Below are 18,949 nucleotides of genomic sequence, written 5' to 3'. Positions count from 1 at the left end.
GCTTTACAGAAGTAATATTCTGTTACCCAGAGATTCTAATAACTTTAAAACTTTATTTGAAAACATTTTATACAGGTATGTTACAAAACTTAGTATCTCTTTAAAATATTAACATATAAGAAAAGCCTTTCAGGCCAGTAACTCAATCTGAGACAAACAATGAAGAAAGCAGCACAGTCCATCTGCTGTGGTGAGCTCTGACCAGGGGACCACGGGGGTTTGGGGTACTCAAGTTTTCCTACAGCTTAAAGCTGAGGATTCCTAAATGGCTTCGCAGTGCACCATAGAGGCTGCACCACTCATTGGCCTGGATTGTACAAACACCACCGTGTGTCCTTGTTGCTCACTCTTGCCCTGTCATGGTGCTTTCCAAGTCTTCTTGGCTCGCAGTTTCTCCAGCATTTTCTGCAAATACAGCAAACCATGAGAGCACGGTACTGAAGCTGAAGTGACTGTCCTAAAGCCAGCATGGCTGGGTACTGCAACCAGAACATCAGCAATGGGTAGTGCTGGTCTGGAACGGTACTGAAGCTGAAGTGACTGTCCTAAAGCCAGCATGGCTGGGTACCAGAACATCAGCTGTGCCGCCTCTGTTCCAGAGGCCACAGATTACAGGGCATGAGGATAGTGTGCTTATTTCTCTTCTCTGTTAATGATGGTAAAACAATGTAACAAAGCCACTCCTTCCACCACAGAGCAGGTGAGCTGGTCATGGCTAAATGCAAGAATTGGACCTGGATTCCCCACAGCCTGTTAGGATTATCCAGCATTTCCTTCCTTTCAGCTGTCTGAGGCACAGCAGGGGAAAGGGGGAACAGACAAACCTAAGGCCTCTTGTTCAACCCTATTCTACAACTACTGCCATCAAAACCCTGACAAGATTCTTGCACCTTTCAAGTTTGGGCATGCCCAGACTCTTACTCTACCTGGAGTAGCCAAAGCAGCCCAAAAAACACCAAACCCAGAATGCTGCCTTAAAATGGAAATCTAGTGAAGTCTGGACTAAGAAAAAGGCTGCCATTCTTTTGCTACAGAGTTTCAAGCAGCTGGAGCCTTTTTGCTCAAGCTTAGGTCATAAAAATATTCAGCCTGAGACAGATACTTTTTAGAGAAAACGAGCTCAGTTGTTGACAAGAAAATTCCTACGTGGGCTGTACCAATGGCATCACTTAACATCCAGACTGGTTTGAGGGTCCCCATTCACACATCTCAATTACTCTGATTGGAAGGAAGCTCAGTGAAATCAAGAGACCAAAGGGCAAGAAAACGCTAGCAAACTGTCATCACCTTTTGAAACTCTTTAGCCTTTTCTCTGTTTTTAGCATAAGTTTCTTGCCTTCTTTTTTCTTCATTTCTAATTTTTACTTCTGCAAGCTGATTATAAAGTCTGTGAAAACAGAAAAAAAAAAATCAATGTCTGGGCAGGAAGGAAGTGGCAAAGATGAAGCAGGGTAACAAGGTTTTGCCCTGGCTCAGTTGCTAGCAATTGGGACAATTTGACAGCACTCTCTGGTAATCCAGAATCACTTCAAATTCTTTTTCAGCTGCATCAAACAAACCTTCCCTGCTTGGAGCTGCACTTGTTGCCTGTAACTGCTCCCAAGTGCAACTGTGAACTTGGCATCATATTTCATCCCATGTCAGGCATTAAGTGGCACAGCTGCCTCAGCAGGGTGACAGCAGCAGAGTGACCTTCCTCAGTGCCACCTCTGCAAGGGCATTTCCCAGCAGGTACCTGCATCAAACACACCTGGCGCCTCTCCCACCTCTTCAGTGTTAAGCAGCACTGGATCCAGCTGGAAGAGCACAGACTGAGCAGCAGCCTTCACAAAACACAGATTAACTACTTTTTTTCTGTTTTTTTTTTTTTTTTTTTTTTTTAATTAAACTTCTCCCACTTGTGTTCATGCAATACCTGGATGTACGCTGGTGCATTTCAATTTCTCCAGACTTCCTATCCTCTGGAGAAGATACTTTCACTTCTCCTACTTTTTTCAACTGATTGGCAAGTGCACCATTTTTTCCTAGAGGAAAAAAAGAAGCCAAACATATCCTAAATTTAAATCTCTAGTTCAGCTAACTCAAAAGCATGAGAAATTTCCAAAGATTTTTAAATGTCATGACAAAACCCAAGACAAGCTAGCAGAATGAAGCAACAGAGATTACATCCCGAGTTAAAATAAATCCCCCCAGTCTCATTCTTGAGGCTGGTGCCTGTGCTTTAGGCCATCCATGGATCTCCACAGCCGACCTCCAAGTCCCCAGGACCAGGCACTAGAGTTGCACCAGTTTGATAACATGGCTCTTCTGTGCTAGGCAGCTGTGATTTGCCGAGGCACCTTATGACGATAATGGTGGGCTGAATGAAATATGAAGAAATATGAAGAGCCCCCATAAGGGGCTTTACAACACAGGCAGCCAGACAGTGAGGGAAAACAAAGCTCCCTGATTCCCTGAGAAAACAAATTAAAGAATATCCCAGTTTGCAATAGCAAACATGTAGCAAATATAAAATCTATTATTTGATATGAAACATCAATTGAAGGGATGCCTAATGCTGTGTCTTGCCCCCCACATAAACCTACCAGAGAGAAGACCAGACTCCTTCTGTCTGCTTCTTAGATTATCCGACTTTCCTCCTAGAAGCTTTCTTGCTTCCAGCTTTTCATTTTCTCTCTCCTTATTTTTTATTGCTTCTACTCTTTTCAGAGATTCCTGGATGAAATTCTGCTTTCTTTTTAAAAAATATTTTTGTAAACTTCCGGGTGTAGCTGCAAACTCCAGTAGCATCACTGTGAAAGAAAAGGAAAAGTCTCCACATCTTTTACTTTTAATAATGAGCAATGAAGCATTTCCAGGTTTTTCTAAAATGCTGAGCTTGAGCACTTTTGTAAATGGCACGAGGAGAATGGCATTGAATGATGAGGCACCTTGCAGAACCAGCAGCAGCTCAGACCCTATGGAATCACCATAAGAATAGGAAAAAGGACAATTCTTTGGCTACAGGACTTGGGGGGACTACCAGAAAATGAGAAATAAACAAAGGTACATAAATTATGACAACAAATCAGAAAAGGACACAGATTTTTTTAAAATGAAGTAATTACAAAACCAAACAAGTATAGTGGTAGAGATTCTCAAGTTTCATGAGAGAGAACCTGGCCCAGGAAGAGACAAGTCAATGTGACACACACTTAAGCCTCAGTCAAAGGTATTACAGACCAAGCCTGAACAGCAGGATGCACTTGCCTAAGTAAAATCAGCTCTAAGTTTTCCAAATGAGAGGTGTATTTTGTCGATGATTTTTATACTAAAAAAATACTTTCTACTTCAGTGTATTGAAGAACCACATATTACCTGCAGTCTGATGTGATGGACAGTGACTCTTGTTGGGACTCTGCGATTTGGGAGAACTGTCAGGCCTTATGAAAGCTGAATCATCTGCATCTGGAGCTAGTGGTAGAAATTCTCTCTCCTGTTTCAAAAGGATCAGTGATTGGATTGGAAATGCTTAACATGTATGACAAATTTGAGTGAAGCAGTACTACTGTACCACTAGCACAGACCCAATACAAATAAAAGATTTGCTTTTGCCTTTATGCCTGATGCAAAGAAAAATCAGAAACGGATTTTGATAATAGGTATGAAAAAGCTGTTTTCTAAAAACATTTTAAAACTTAAAAAAACAAGCAACAACACCTACAAAAAAACCACCAAAAAACCAAAAAAAACCCCCAAAAAACCCAAAACCTCAAAAAACCCAAAGACATCCATTAAAGACTTTTGCCCACCAGATTTCAATTGCGTGTTCTTAATACAGGTCTGCAAATCCAATTTATTTTAATTTCCTCCTGCTCTCTTCAGTTCTTCCCATCACTCTCTTCCTTCTCTGTCTTTTCCCCCCTTTTCCCAGAGGCAGATGACACCCACTGCAGCAGTACAGCCTCCTGCTGCCAACCTGCACCTCTCCCATGTATCAGCTACTTGATAAAAACCCATCCTTAAGACACTTTCAGGAATTCTCTAGATGGCTCTTGCAATTAGTGCATGATCTGATCTGTTCATCTAACAGACACAGTTCTACACTGTAGACACTGGTTCTACATCAGTGCTTCAGCACCCAAACTATGGTGTAATTACAGCCCACCCCTCTGCAGTTTACAAAAGCCTTTGCTTTATATAAGCAAGCAGCAAAAAAGAACACCACAGGTTAATTAAGTGTGGCAGTTATGAAGAGCTGATTAATTTTCCCTCTAACTGCTGCTGCAGTCTGGTATGGCTCCATCCTCACAAGGTGAGGGGTTTCTCCTTTTTTTTCCTGTCTACCTTGTAGTTTTAATTTTATCCCACACTCTCCTTTCATCCAGTTTTCAATTAGAAAGATACAATTCAATCTTGCAAACACCAGCAAGATGGTTTTGTTTTTTGCAGCAAGCCTTCCCAAACTCTATCTAGTGACGAGGGAGTGACTCTAAGGAATATCCCAAATTTAGAACCTATTCGATCTGTCTGGAAAACACAACATCAAACAAGATGATCCAAAGCAATTACAAAACTTTGAGAACCCAACAACCTCTTGTTTTTCAACAGTGGACTAACTGCTACAATGAGGCCTCTCCTTATTGTGATTAATACTAAGTTCAAACCAGACTCACATTAGATAATGCTCACCTCAGGATAAACATTACATTCACACTGATCCACACATGCTGAGTTCTGCATTGCATCCTCCTTAATTTTCTCTTGGTTAGGATGTTCACTGTCTGATTCTACAATACTGATGTCATTGGAGCTTATCAGAGTGAGCTCAGGTTCTTCCATAATACCATGCCCTGACTCAGTCTCCTAGAAAATAAATTAATCAAGATATCAGTAAGGAAAAAAAGTAAAAACCCAGTATTTTCAGCAATAGCAACAACTGTTGTCAGAAAAAGGAAGCTCATTTAACATACAGAAAAAAGAAAACCTGCCCAGGCAGTAAATGAAATGCAGAAAGAATATTTGTATATCAGAATTCAAAAAACTGAAACAAATAACCCAAAGCAACCAAATAAATAAAAACTCCCCCTCTCCACAAGTTTAAATTACTTAATTCTGGGGAAAACATTTTTTTTTTAAAGCTACATCAACGCTATTTCTTTAAGTTTGCTTATGCTTTGGTTAATTTATTTATCTCCTTCAGGCTTCCAAATGGAGCCAGGGGCTGTTCAGTGAGGCCCCCATGCCACGTAACCCAGCTGCATGAGCTCTATCACTTGGTGCTAAGAGAAGGAGATGCAGTAGGGATGCTGCAGCTCCTCCAACCATTGTGGGAACTCAGCTCATTTAAACTACTGCTAATTATCTCAGTGCTAGGATCTGGAAGAAGTAGTAGGGCAAAACTCCAGGAAACAGGAACTAGAATTGAAAAATCAACACTTGCCAAGCTTTCAGATATTAAAGGTCTAACGCACTTTGTGCAACAACAAAACCCCTGCTTTTGGAAATTTGTTCAACTCACCCAGACTGGAACATGACTTGAGCTTCTGGGCGCAGCATGAGAATGTTTTTCATGTCCTTGGAATAAAGAACTGTTCTGCTGTACAACAGTGTGCAAACCCATGTCTGAGTCTTCCAAGTTGGTTTCTCTGAGAACCCTCAGAGATTCTTGTCCTTCTGGAAAGCTTTGGTCTGGCTCCTTTATATCCACATTGCATTGAGAATGCAGCTCCACAGCTTTATTTACTTCATCTACAGGAACTGATTTTTCAGGAAGCTTCACGTCCTTCTTCTTACCAAGTGCCTCCAAAGGCAATTTTTCAGAAGACACAGTCTCTTTTACTAACTGCTGAGGGAAAGATTCATCCATTGTAACTGGTACGAGATCTAGTTGATAAAATGATTTTGGCTTTTCCAGGTGAATCAGACTTTCATTCTGCAGATCTTCCGCTGAACACTGGAGATTAATACAACCCATACTTCTTGACAGCTCTTCATATCCACTTGCAGGTGTAATACAGCTCTCATTGCCTCTGTTTTTAATTCCAGGGGTTTGTTCAAAAGGTCTCTGTGACACAATGTTCATATTCCCTGGCTGATCAGCATTCTGACAGTCATCACTCAGAGTACAGTCTAATTGCAGTGGGTGAAAAGATTCTTCAGATCCTGTTTCAAAAAGTGTCAGAAGTCAAACTTCTTGCTAGCAAAACAGAATTTCCACTTTAAGTCTCTCTATAAGAAGACTTTTCAGTAATGTATAACAAGAAGTCTAGTAAAAAGGGAACATTTTGTTTAAAAGACTGCAAGTTTCCTCAAACATAATGCCATTAACATTACAGAAAATTATTCCATCACTGTACACAAAACTTCAAGAAACAACACTTCTTGCTGCTTTTAGAGTATGTTTAGGGATGGACTTTGTGATGGTGCTGACATAACTACATTGGAAGCCAGAACATTTTATAGCTTATAGTCTGTAAATTGAAGTCCTCTGAGTCTCTTTTGGGCCTGCAACAAAGTCTCTAAACCAGAAAGAAAACCATCCAAAACACCACTACTTGGGTAGAAAATCTTCAAAGTAGAAAGCAACATTCAAACTGGAACAGAGACTACTGTTCCTACAAGGTACACTACTGCACCCTAAATTATCTTTCTTTATCTGAGCATAGAAGTCAAGATACCATTTTTCCCCAGAAGAGGCTGGGCAAAGAGAAAGACTGGGTATCAACATTAATTATTGGGGAGGTATTTCAGCAGAACAGCATGTGCCAAACAGACAACAGTGTTGTTTAAATCACTTTTTTTTGTCCTAAGTCTGCTGAAATCAGTTACACAGACTACAGCATTGTGCTATCACCAGGCTTTTTATACACATGGAAAGTGCCACAGAAAACTTTAATGGTTTCCTTTAGACACTTTTTTGCATTCTTTGATACACAGAAAATATCTAGTTTTACATGTATAAAGAATATTGTCTGCTGATAAACAGCTGACAATACTGGGGAGGGGAGAATTACACTGCGACATCAGCCATCAACAGAAAATTCCCTGGATGATGCACTTGCACATCAGCCTTTCCTGAACAATCAATCCCAAATAGTTTTTACTTGCTTAGCCTGTTCCTTATGTTATTTTTTCCCTCTTTTTAAAGCACAACAATAATTGGTTTGGGATTATAAAAACACTTAAGAGATGGGAAGATTTTGCAGTTAAACCACAAAGATTCTGTCTAAAGCAATTTAGAAACAGAATGGTTTGAAGTTAGAATGGAGCTTCCTAAATCCTATTTGCCGTGATCAATCACAACACCTTGGAGTGTCAACCTCTTCTAGCATTTTTTATTACTTTGCAAGTCACAAATATAACTGACCAGTAACATTTACATTATAACTACATCTATTACTTGATTTTTGTGTAATTATATACACTTCTTGTTACTGTTCAGCTTTTTCCTGGAGCATCTGGAAACACTGAAACGTGCTCCAGAAATACTTCGATTACTACTACCTGCATTTGGAATTTTTAGAATTTAGAATTACAAGAAATATCAAGTTAATTTAATTTAAACTGCAAAATATCACAAAATATTTTTCCTGCTATAAGGTGCAGTTAACTAAATCACAGACTTCCAATCCACTAAATTAATTATAATACTGTAGCTCAAAAGTTGCTGTCGTGTCCTCCACTTTATTTTGTAGAGACCTAAGGCAGTTCTGTAATCAAACCAGGTATCACAGTGTGCACAATTCTGCTGTGACTTAACAGTGGGAAAGTGGAATTGTTTCTTGAAGAACACAGGGTATGTAAAAGACAAATTACTCAGTTCAGAGAGACTCTAACACATGAACAAAATTTTAATCAATTTTTGGAACCTCCTTACCTTACTCAAACTTATAAAGTAATGGATATACATTAACAAATACTTGAAAAAGGACAGTTTCAGCCAGAGTTGGTATTTCTTTGCCAACCAAATCACCACAGAAGGAGTAAGTAACACAATATCCGTTACAGTGACTTGAATACCTGGTTTGCTTTTGTATCACAGTCATAACTGCTTAAGAAATGAACTTTAAAAAATTTAGGAATTCTATCATTAAAGGTGGTGGAGGAGACTGTGTGAGAGTGCAGTGGAGTTAAGACATTTCAAAGCAGGGCTCAGAGAAGCGAGATCTGCCCCCATTTCAAACCCACATTAAGGGCTGGTATTTATACACTGGCACAAAGCTGATTTTGAAAAGTACACTGAACATACCTGGAGTAACGTTTTCCCTAACCAATCCTTCTGATGAAATGTTTTGCCCACTTGTTTCAAGACTAGAAGGAAGACTGCTTCTTTGTCCATTCAGACCAGAGTTTTCCTCTTCTAGAAATGTAGACACATCTGGACTTCCTGTTAAAAATTCCGAAGTCTAGTGGCATAAAAAAAATTTTTGATTTCAGATTAATTTTCTCAGAAATATGAAGGATAAAAAGAAAAAGGTAGTTTTTGATTTTTAGGTCATGTTTCTGCTACAACCAGCAATCTACATATATAAAAAATAACTGTGTTTTTTTCTAAATAGTGTAGGGATTATGCATTTAAATCTTAAAAAATCTTCAGCCAAAGCACTTCCTCCACCACAGTTTTTTCTGCAGTACCTTGATAAATTCTTTACTGTGTTGGGAAATTCTGTATTGAGAACAGGATGAGGATGATGATGTATCAAAGTCAACACTTGGTTCCAAAGGCTGAAAAATCTGGTGATGGAAGTTTGGAAAAGGTCCCTCCATTTCAGGAAAACAGAGTTCAGTTGCTAGAGCTATAAGAGAAAAGGTTATTTTAAAAATAAACAACCATCACCCACACCCCCAAAACCAAAATAAAAACAAACAAACAAAAAACCCACCCCAAACCCCCAAACAATGGATATATCATGAACTCTTTCTACATACAATAAATAAAGCCTATATAGAATTCTGCAGGTATACAACTACCAGCTGAAAAATAAATCTTTACAGCATCCAATTCTTTGACTCTGACACAATGCAGCTACAAAAAGCAGTAAGAAAATGCTACCCTGATTCAATTTTATTATTCTTTAAATGAAAAGGTGAAGTCTGTAAGCTTTCTGTTCAGCTCTTACGAGACTGCCTCAGAAGTAGTGTGGGTTTCTCAGTACAAAACTCACAACACAACAAGAGCAATGAAGAGCTACAAGGATGATTAGAGGATGGATGTAGCACATGATGTTCTAAGAGCAGCTAAGTAACTGAACTTTTTCAATCTTAAAAGAGGAACTGGGGTGTGAGGGAAGTGGTACAAAAAATGTCAACTGCCTACTAACTCTGAAGAGGTACAGCACAGAGAATCCTAGAATGGTCTGGGTTGGAAGGGACCTTAAAGATCATCTAGTTCCAAACCCCTTGCTATGGGACACCTTCCACTTGAGCAGTTACTCAAAGCCCCATCCAACCTGGCCTTGAACACTTGCAGGGATGGGGAATCCACAACTTATCTGGGCAACTTGTACCAGTGCCTCAACACCCTCACTATGATTGATTTTGTCCTAGTATTTAATCTGAATCTGTCCTCTGTCAGTTGAAAGAAAATGCAGTCTCCTTGAACATGCAAGAAAAGAAGAAAAAAGAAAAAAAAACAAGAAAAGAAGAAAGTTATTAAAATGTTGCTTGGTGGGTCTAAGCTGGCTCTGCTGTGAGCAGGAAGGAGAATTTGGGTCACATAACTAGAAGGTTCTTCCAGGTCTAGATTAATCTATAATTAGATGATTTGAGGTTTTCAAACACTCCAGGAAGAAGTGATTTAAATTAAATCTTCATGATAGCTAATAATGATGTACTTAATTTTCTACATTTTGAATCGCTACACTTTTCTAGAGAGCATAAAACTCCCACCAGCCAGCCAGTCAGAGTTTTACCAACTATGTGGCCCCACTGTGAACAATGAAGTATTATATAGTATTTCTCTACCCTCCTGAAGTGAAAGCTGTGCACAAAGAAATGACAAAAATGGCACAGGTAGCCAGCACCCCAGCCACAGTGGCAGGAAGCTGCACAGAATTGACAGAGACCTTGTCAGTCCTTTTTTTTTCTGCACTAGATAATCTTTGTGAACATATATCTAACACCAAGCTCCAAGAACAACAAAGTATTGAATTCTTGCATGCAGAATCCTTACTGACTTTAAAATGTAAATGGAATGTAAATAATACAGACCAATGCCTAACACAGAGCAAGCTCTTCATTCTGTATGATCAGAGAGCAGCACAAAAATGCTATAAAATAATGAATACCTTGGAAATGTGTATTGTCTTCTGAGCAAGAGCTCAAGTTCCCAGTAGATCTCCCCAAGATCTGCTGTATCTGGTTTTCTTTATAAAAGCACATCTCTCCTTCAGACAACTGACTTTCAGATGCTCCAGACAAATTCTCCTGCCTTCGCTGCGAGGTAAAAGGAAGCGAGGAGTTCCAAGGGTGGCTTCCTGTTTCTCTCAAAATTCCATCTTCTTTACTATCAGAAGACAATCCTGAAATAGTAAGTTACATGCTCACAGTTTTGCATACAAACTACTGACATTATAATTTGAAAAGACAGTGCTTAGTATCCTGAAATATTCATAAAGAGTTCTGAGGTTTTGTTTCTTTAATTGTCTTCTGTCAACGCTCCTACAAACCTTACCACACATTTTCACAAACAAAAGTTGCTAATATCCAATTAGGGAGCAGTCAGTACATAGCACTTTTACAGCATGTAGACTTAGGAAATACTGAAATAAAATCAGAAAAGAATCAATATTGCTATTTTATGCTACCTAGCACATCTTTACCATCTACTGCATATAAATGCGTCAATCCTTTCATGTGATCTTGAATATCTTCATGACACCCCACAGTAGTTTTATTCATGATCAAACAGAAATTGCTTTATACCAACACTAGAAATCCAAGGGATCAAGACAACCAAAATCATGTTCCTAAACAGTACACTAACCCTTCTTTATCCACAAGCTTACAGAAGAACTGCACAAAGCTACCAGAAAAGGTCATTACTAAGCACTGAGTGTATGGTGAAGACACAGCTAGACTTGAAAAATTTATTTAGTCAAGTAACATCTGATATTTTTCTTCATGAAAACTTCTGGTATTCTTCTTTCACAACTAAAAAAAGAATAAAGAAAAATTACAATAAAATTTTCTTAGAAATGAAAGCTTTAGCTTTCTTACATCAATAAAACACAGATGTGTCACTTGAGTTATAAGGTTTATTACTCAAAATAACATCTGTTCGAAACATTAGGGTTAAAATAAAATTTAACCCTCATGTTATTGAACTCTAATGAAATTTTACCCATTGAAATCTCAGGCTGTGAAAACTGTAATCTTCAGAAACTGATTTACAAGCATGGAATAACACATATACGTATGTTTCTTAAGAAATCACATGCGTGTCAGAATAACTCAATATTAAGCCTCAAAGTAAGTAAATCCAAGGGTCACTAACCAATTTCAAACTCACTTCCATGTTCACAAGTAATAATGTCAAGAGCACTTATGTATCTATTATAAAGGAATTGTTCTTAATTTTATGAAAAACTAACATCAAGAGGCAGACTACAGACAAAAAATAGTAAGAACACGTATTTCCCAGAAAATTATTAAAAGGCACTATGGCATTCAAATGATATTTTCACAAATAAGTCATTAAGAATTCCTGTGGTGACAAGCAGATAATGGAACAAGTCTCTTAACAGCAAGACAATCATAGCTCTGCAATAACCCATGATATATATACCGATTAGAAAACTTTTATCAGTGTATCATTTGAAGATAATTTTTAAACAAAAATTGCCACTTGAAAGCTGCTAGCATTACAGTTGCATAATAAAACTCAAAATATCCTTTGCCAAAGCAGATGTATAATAATATTAAATTATCATAAAAGTAAAAAATCATGAGCACCTAAGAAAACAGACTGGTTATACTCAACTCTGTAAGATGTGTTAATCAACCTTCAGTGAAGTTTGACATAAGCTTATTTCAGAACTTATGTCGGGCGAGTTAGACGCATTCTGCCATAAAATTAAACCACAATTTTCCTTCTACAAGAACAACAAAACCTGAACACTAACCGGTGTCAAGCGGGCTTGCATTCAACATTTCACTGGTTGAAAAGGTGCCAGTGGAAACTGTTGAAGTTCCATCACAGGGTATTCGTTGCATAGAAGCCTCTGAACCTGGCACTTCCTAGGATAAAGTAACACACCTATGACCATGTATTCACATGTTCAGAAGTAAAGCTTTAAACCCACACATTTTATTCTGAGCTCAGTTCAAGTGTAGGAGCCTTCATGTTTTGCACAGTCAGGCAAATATAGATTCATCCTTGCTCAGTACAACACATTCACACCCCATGTCCCAGGAACATCACCCCCCAACAGCCCCCTCCCCCCTCTATGTCTCTCATATACACACACATACACACACTCACTCTCATATAAAGCCTCTCAGAACTGCATACAAATCATGGCACCTGGAAGATTGTTTTATCTTCTGGTGGTCAGATTTGGCTATTTCTCATCACAGACCCACTTCAGTTGAATTGTGGATCTCAGAGGGACATACATGCAAAACACTGGAAACTCATGAACTTTACAAGTACTTCCAATATTGAACTTTTTGCATACAGGAGACTTAAAATCTAATTCTATGAAAGTAAACTAAAATATACAAAACCTTCTAAAGCATTATCTTCTTTAATTCTAAGGTAAGCTCTACAAAGTTAGAAAGCACATAATGAGGGTTCTTGTACTTCAAAATTTTGAAGAATTAGATGTGAACAGTACTTCCCAAATGCTGACTTAAAATGTGCCCTAAGAAAAAAAAAATCTAGGAAACCCTTCTGCTACATTTCTCATTACGTACTACTATAAATATATATATGCATATATGTGTATTGAACAGACACATGCAGAACATTTACATCCCAAGGTACATTTATATATCTATGTCATAAACAGAATGTTTTAAATACTGTTTTAATCTGCTACCAAAATGATGGAATCTGAGGGAGCGAAAGGAGGGACACTGGTGCTGGTTTTGGCAAGGCTTTTAACACTCCCACAATATTCTAAGATCCCAGTTTGGATGTTGCAACCTGGATGGATGGACAGTAAGAAGGGTAAAAACCTGGCTGGATAATCAGGCTCAGAAGTCAGTGACTGAAGGGTTACACACTCTGTGGAGGTGGGGAACAAGTACACAGGGCTCTGTCTTTGGCAATGACCCAGAGGAGGTGACACCACACTTTTATCAAATTTGCAGACACAAAGGCAGGAAGAGCTGGTATCCTTCTGGATACCAGCACTGAACAGCAGTGCTGGTATCCAGAAGGACCTCTGAGGCTGCCTCTACGGGAATGGTACGAATTCAGCAAGGGCAAAGTCCAGCACTGGGGAAGGACAAAGGCAGAGCACCAGTCCCAGCTGGGATTGCCTGGGGAGCAGCACTGTAAAAAAGGAGTCTCAGCAAGCTGAGTGTAAGCCCATGGCGTGCCCTGACTGAGGAGCAACAGCATCCCATGCTGTATGAACAGGAACAGAGCCAGAAGATGCATCACAGTGGTTACCTCTTTACTTGGTGCTTGTTTTACTGCTGCATCTAGAATAGTGCACCTACTCTTAGTCACCCAATATGAGAAAAACAGATTACATCACAAAATAAAGAGTTTTATGATTATTTTGTTATGACCAACCGTATTATCAAGCCTGAATGATGGTCCAGAACTTGTTCTAAGTCTCTCTCCACCTTCAGTAGCGACAACTGGTGAATCTTGAGACACTTGAGAATCCTGGGACTGGGCTGAATACAAAAGTAACAGAAGCAATAAGGAACACAAAGCCATTTTCGAGTTCCTAGTGAGCAATGCCCAGCAGAGGGCAGTAACACCCCACTGCTGCTGGCCTCGCTCTCCGGGCACTGATTCTGCCCGTCCTTAACCATTTTCACCCACACAACGGTTTTTGCTGCACCATATCACCAATTTCATCAGCGCCCTGTGGTCCTTGACACACCTTCCTGTAATTTCTACCTACCACAGAGCAGGCAGGAAGAGCTCACAATTCATGTTTTGGCTTAGCAGAATGAAACGTAGCTTTGCCAGTTTCACATATATTGCATATATATATAACAGTTTCACAATAATTTCACTGGAGTGGGGGAATCCTTCACAATCTACCATTACACTGATTACAAAGAAAAGCAGACATTCTAAGTGAATCAGAGAAACCAGAAGAACTGAATTGCTTAACTAAAGCATGACTAATACCACAGAACTGAGTCACTTTTGCTGTAATGCTCTTACACATAAAAGTAAGTAAGATCAGTATCTGTGCAAAAAAGATCACCACAGCAGCACCCAAAAAATGCAATTTCTGCATTCAGTACTGATAAGCACCTTCAAAGTTTACCAATTCTATGATAATAAATTAACTGTCACAAACAAATACATATTCTTATTTCCAGTATAGTTTTCAAGAAAGAAATACTAAGTATGAAACTGAAATTAAACACAGGTAAAGTAGGCATGTTTTCTCTCAATTCTAAAAAGGCTGCTAATGACAGACATTTCAAATCCCCAGCTTTTACAAGACTCTCTACTTAGGCAGATCTAACTTTTTCTGAATCCTAACACTGGTTTGTACTTTGTATATGCTGAAGCTCAGCTTCTTACCAGATGGCAAACTCTGGCTGTTCTAATTCATACTATAAAAAAAGCGAGACGTTTCCTCTGTAAAGCAACAGCAGTGATGGACTGATATGATATGACAATAATAAAGGTTGTGTTCTCAATAAATACGAAACATTTTGAAACTCATTTCAGGGAGAGGAAAAAAAAATCCAAGATTTCTTACAGCCACTATTACCCAGTAGACATCTAGGAGAAAGTACAAAACATGAATGAAAATACATCTAAAACATGTTTATTAGAGATCAAGTACTCAGCTCAAGTCTACTCCTCTTCCTTGGAGCAAGATACAGGAGACAGAGGATTGTGGGAATAAGCAAGGCCTTCAAAAAAATTCCTCGAAGAAGCATGAAAACTGCAATCATCTAATCAATTGCTATTTAAATATCTCCATAGGAGAAAAAAATGCATAGCACAAATGATTGCTAAACTTAAAGTAATAGCAAGAAGCACAGTCTAGAAATGCCTGCCAGAGATTCAGAAACGAGAAATAGACTGTTTATTTTAAAATGTAATAAAAAAGTAAATGCTGGAACAAGCTACCACATAATTCTCCATTTCTTGATACCATTCCATCAAAATTAGAGATACTTTATTTTCTCTAGAATATCACCATGACAGGCAGTAATTCAGGATACACTAGAGATGAGATTCAAGCATTTAATAATCTCTTCTATATAAATTCTGTGGACAGCTGTGTTACAAATATTTTATTACTGAACTGGAATGACCTGCACTGTTCTTGTGATATTAATACCAGGGATGAACAGTACCAATTTCATGCTATAAACCAAATTATTTAATTAAAAATCCATGCCCATATCCCATGATTTTATTATATTAATATCTGTAAAAATCCTGTATTTGGTGATTCATAAAAGAAGGTTTTTCAGTCTTCTCTCCCTCCTCTAAAATAACAGTGCAAGGTTCTTGTTCCTTACAGCATCCTGACATTGACATGGGACTTTAATGTTTTAATTTTCTGGCCACCACAATGTCACAAAGAATTTGTATTTAAAAGCCGAATCTATAATAACCCAAATGCTACTTTTTTCCCCCAGGAGGAATGGCAGTAAAACAGCAACAATTATTTTAGGGTGCAATTTGAAAGACGAATTACAGAAAATGTAACCACTCCGTTAAGACAGGGATTAGTCCAAATCCAGCCATGTAGACAAACAAAGAAACAAACAAAAGCTAAACTGGTAATGGAAAAGACAGTCTGTTGAAATGCCAAATTATAGACAACTATTTGTGATTACTAAAGATAAACTGAAATCTTAGGTCAGCCTGGATCTCAAAATAAAGTCATGCTTGGAATAACATCCCTGTACAGAGTAGCAACACATGAAGATAATCACATCTGGAACACTGCTCAAGGGAACCACTGGAGATATACAGAGAGACAAGCCTGCTGATGTGCTCTCAAGGAACACCGTGGAAGAGGTGTATGTATCAAACCTAGTCACTGCTTGCAGGCTGACTTCCTAAGGAAATCAGGTTTATCCTATCAAACTGCCTGTCTCATCTGCAGGGTTACTCTGCAATTCCCTGTTAACAGTTTGAATTCTATTGGCCCATTCTAACCAAATAGGATTGGAAAGAACATCAAGTGTCCAAAGTTCCCAACTCATCTTATCAATGCATCAGTGACGTGTAAAAGAGCAACTCAGATTTTAGACTGACTGGTGGCACTCAATGCAACATTACTTCAGCAGTTACCTGTCCTCTGGCTGCAACCAGCTGGTCAGTAGCACTTGCAACCACTCAGTACTGAGCACAGGAATTCATCCCCACCTAACCACAAGCAGTCCTTAAGACCCATTTTACAGACATGGCTGCCTTGAAATTTGAGAGGCAAATTATATAGGCAGCTTACTACAGACTTTTCAAAAAAACTGCCTGTTACCCAAGGCAACTCTCCTATCAAAGGAAACTCACCTCTATTGGTAATACATCTGCATGTAAAAAGCAGACTTACCAACTTCAACTTTCTCTTTTCATCTTTTATTTCTGATTTGAAAAAGCATGTAAGCAGTGACTAGGGATTTGTACTCATCTAGTGGTTCTGTAGTCATGAAAGCAGTATAACTCCTAAGTTTTAAAGACTTCTATTATTTGGTCAAAGGTTCAAACCAGCAAGAACATTACTTCAAAGAACAAGGTCAAGGATCACACAAAGAACTCAATTGCTCTTACCTGCAGAGATACAATTACATCTTGAAAACATGAAAAAAATGCAAACATGTTCTGGTAAGAATCAAGTAGCAAAAAATATTTAAAAACCAAATAAAATAAAATAAAATAAAAAACATAAGCAACAACCTAAAATGAACCTTAAATTTTCCCTTCAGAAACTCTGTATTTAAAGTGCAAGGGACTGTAGATTTTCTTGCTGAAATACCACACTAGTTACTGAAAGTACCAGAGAGAGCCTCACAGCCTACATGTTTTCAAGATTATTGCTGGCACTTTTGGTTGCTGATCTGCTCAAGAGGGCAATCCTCTTAAACATATAATCACAGAAAGCTTTGGGGTTTTTCCTTTTAATGTAGACGTTCACATAAAGTTTCCTAATCCTCTTATATAAACTATTGCATTGTTCATATACAATAGTCTATAATGTAAAAAAGCACTACACCAAGATATATTAATTTGGTAACAGCTGCTCCAGCAACGGTTCTACAACTTGCTCAGAAAAATACAAGTCTTTTCTTCAAATATTGTTAAAAGACAAAATGTTTTCATATAATTTAAGTTCAAAGATAGATATACTTCAAAAGGGGCATTCTGAGAAATAAAGAAACAGCTGAAGGAAAATGAGCTTATATGTACTTATTCAAAACAACTCCAATTCCAAGGAAATTCGATTGAATTGGAAATGATGTCTCAATGCAAATGAAATGAAAAATTAAAGCTTAGGGCCTGTGATGAAATTTCTAGCAAAACCAGGAGACACATACTACATAGCTGTATTGCTTGTAACAACAGGCATATGAAAGCTGCCAAGTTACTGAGAACTCCTCTGCAGCTCCAATAATATTTTAGATGGATACTGAAAACTGTACTGTAATAAGCTTCAAATTGCTTTAGTGAATGTTTTACAAACTAGTAATATTTTTTCTTTTATAAAGCCAGTCAAGCTACCCATAATATGCTTAGTAGGTTTCAATGTCCCTGTAACAAAATTATTTTGAACGTTCACAAAACTTTCTAACAAAAAACCTTTTTCTTGATAACCAAAACAACTTGTTTTATTTTATGGAATCAGAATAACTCTGCCACCTATGAACATGGCCTATCCTCAAAGATGTTCTTGTTCAATAAAAGCTCTTCAGAGACAGACATGAATAGAGCTAAAGCAGTCCTTACAGTATTACACTGCTGCTCCTTTTGACATATTCAGTGGAGCATGTGAAAAGCCTATGATGGCTAGTAGAAAAGGTCAAAGCAGAATGGACCTCTCTTGAATACTGGCTATGCACAGACCTTTCCTAGACAGGAGAGCTGTCACAGCTACTTGAGAATGCCAGGTGTCTGGCTCAGCTCTAGCATTCTGTTAATCTCACAAGCTGATAGTCAAGGCTAATACACTGTGAGCTTACAACTTCCTAATTAAATAGAAATTGCAGATACAAAATAATTACCTGACACTAAACAAGGCAATAGGACACAAGGAAATAATGAAGCTGCATTAGGGCAAGCTCAGATTGGACATTAGGAAAAGGTTTTTCACTGAGAGGGTGGTTGGTCATTGGGACACATTCCCCAGGGAAGTGATCATAGCACTAAGGCCATCAGAGTTCAAGGAGCACTGGGCAGTGGTTTAGTTTTAGGTAATCCTGGGAGAAGCAAGGAGTCAGACTCTATGAACCTTATACGTCTTTAAATTTGAAATATTCTACAATTCTCAATTTTTGTGTCTGTCACACCTAAGACATGATTCTTTCAAAGTTTTTTGAGCTGACGATGACTCCAGCTTTCTATTTTTTATCTCAACCATATTTTTAAGTAATTTATTATACACACTGATCTTTCAGTGGATGTCTACATCAACACATTAACACTCCAGAGGTCTTGTTAAGCACCGATTTCCTTTGTATCAATACAAGAATCACTGGGTACTGAATCCAGAACACCAGCGGTCTGCCCAAAGTAGGTTCCCACCTTGAATACCTACAAACATTTACAATTCTAAAGGTTACAGGTCAAAAGCACATGCCCCAGACA

At 38.3% G+C, this 18,949-nt stretch overlaps 1 protein-coding gene and 1 non-coding gene across 10 annotated transcripts in view; both read right to left on the bottom strand.

Moving 5' to 3' along the window:
* Positions 1–36: 36 nt before the first annotated feature.
* The window catches only part of CEP295 (centrosomal protein 295), a 42,488-nt gene continuing 23,575 nt past the window's right edge, over positions 37–18,949 (bottom strand). For 5 of the 9 annotated variants that reach the window (XR_005953559.1, XR_005953561.1, XR_005953560.1 and 2 more), the window contains 12 exons: positions 13,727–13,833; positions 12,105–12,219; positions 10,269–10,502; positions 8,617–8,777; positions 8,231–8,387; positions 5,501–6,144; positions 4,672–4,845; positions 3,358–3,475; positions 2,586–2,792; positions 1,916–2,024; positions 1,288–1,823; positions 359–405 (listed from right to left, as the gene is read on the bottom strand). Coding sequence is in view for 4 of the 9 variants with exons in the window: in XM_041417012.1 (XP_041272946.1) it covers positions 358–405; positions 1,288–1,387; positions 1,916–2,024; positions 2,586–2,792; positions 3,358–3,475; positions 4,672–4,845; positions 5,501–6,144; positions 8,231–8,387; positions 8,617–8,777; positions 10,269–10,502; positions 12,105–12,219; positions 13,727–13,833 (2,174 nt within the window). In the remaining 5 variants the exon portion in view is untranslated. The other 4 variants (XM_041417012.1, XM_041417013.1, XM_041417015.1 and 1 more) reach the window with 3 other exon arrangements.
* Positions 12,478–12,561, bottom strand: LOC121342566. The gene has a single exon (XR_005953573.1). It is a non-coding gene; the product is annotated as a small nucleolar RNA U2-19 (small nucleolar RNA).

Source organism: Onychostruthus taczanowskii, unplaced genomic scaffold, assembly GCF_017590055.1.
Source record: "Onychostruthus taczanowskii isolate IOZ18803 unplaced genomic scaffold, ASM1759005v1 scaffold54, whole genome shotgun sequence".
NCBI lineage: Eukaryota > Metazoa > Chordata > Aves > Passeriformes > Passeridae > Onychostruthus > Onychostruthus taczanowskii.
This window is presented reverse-complemented; position numbering and strand designations above follow the sequence as displayed.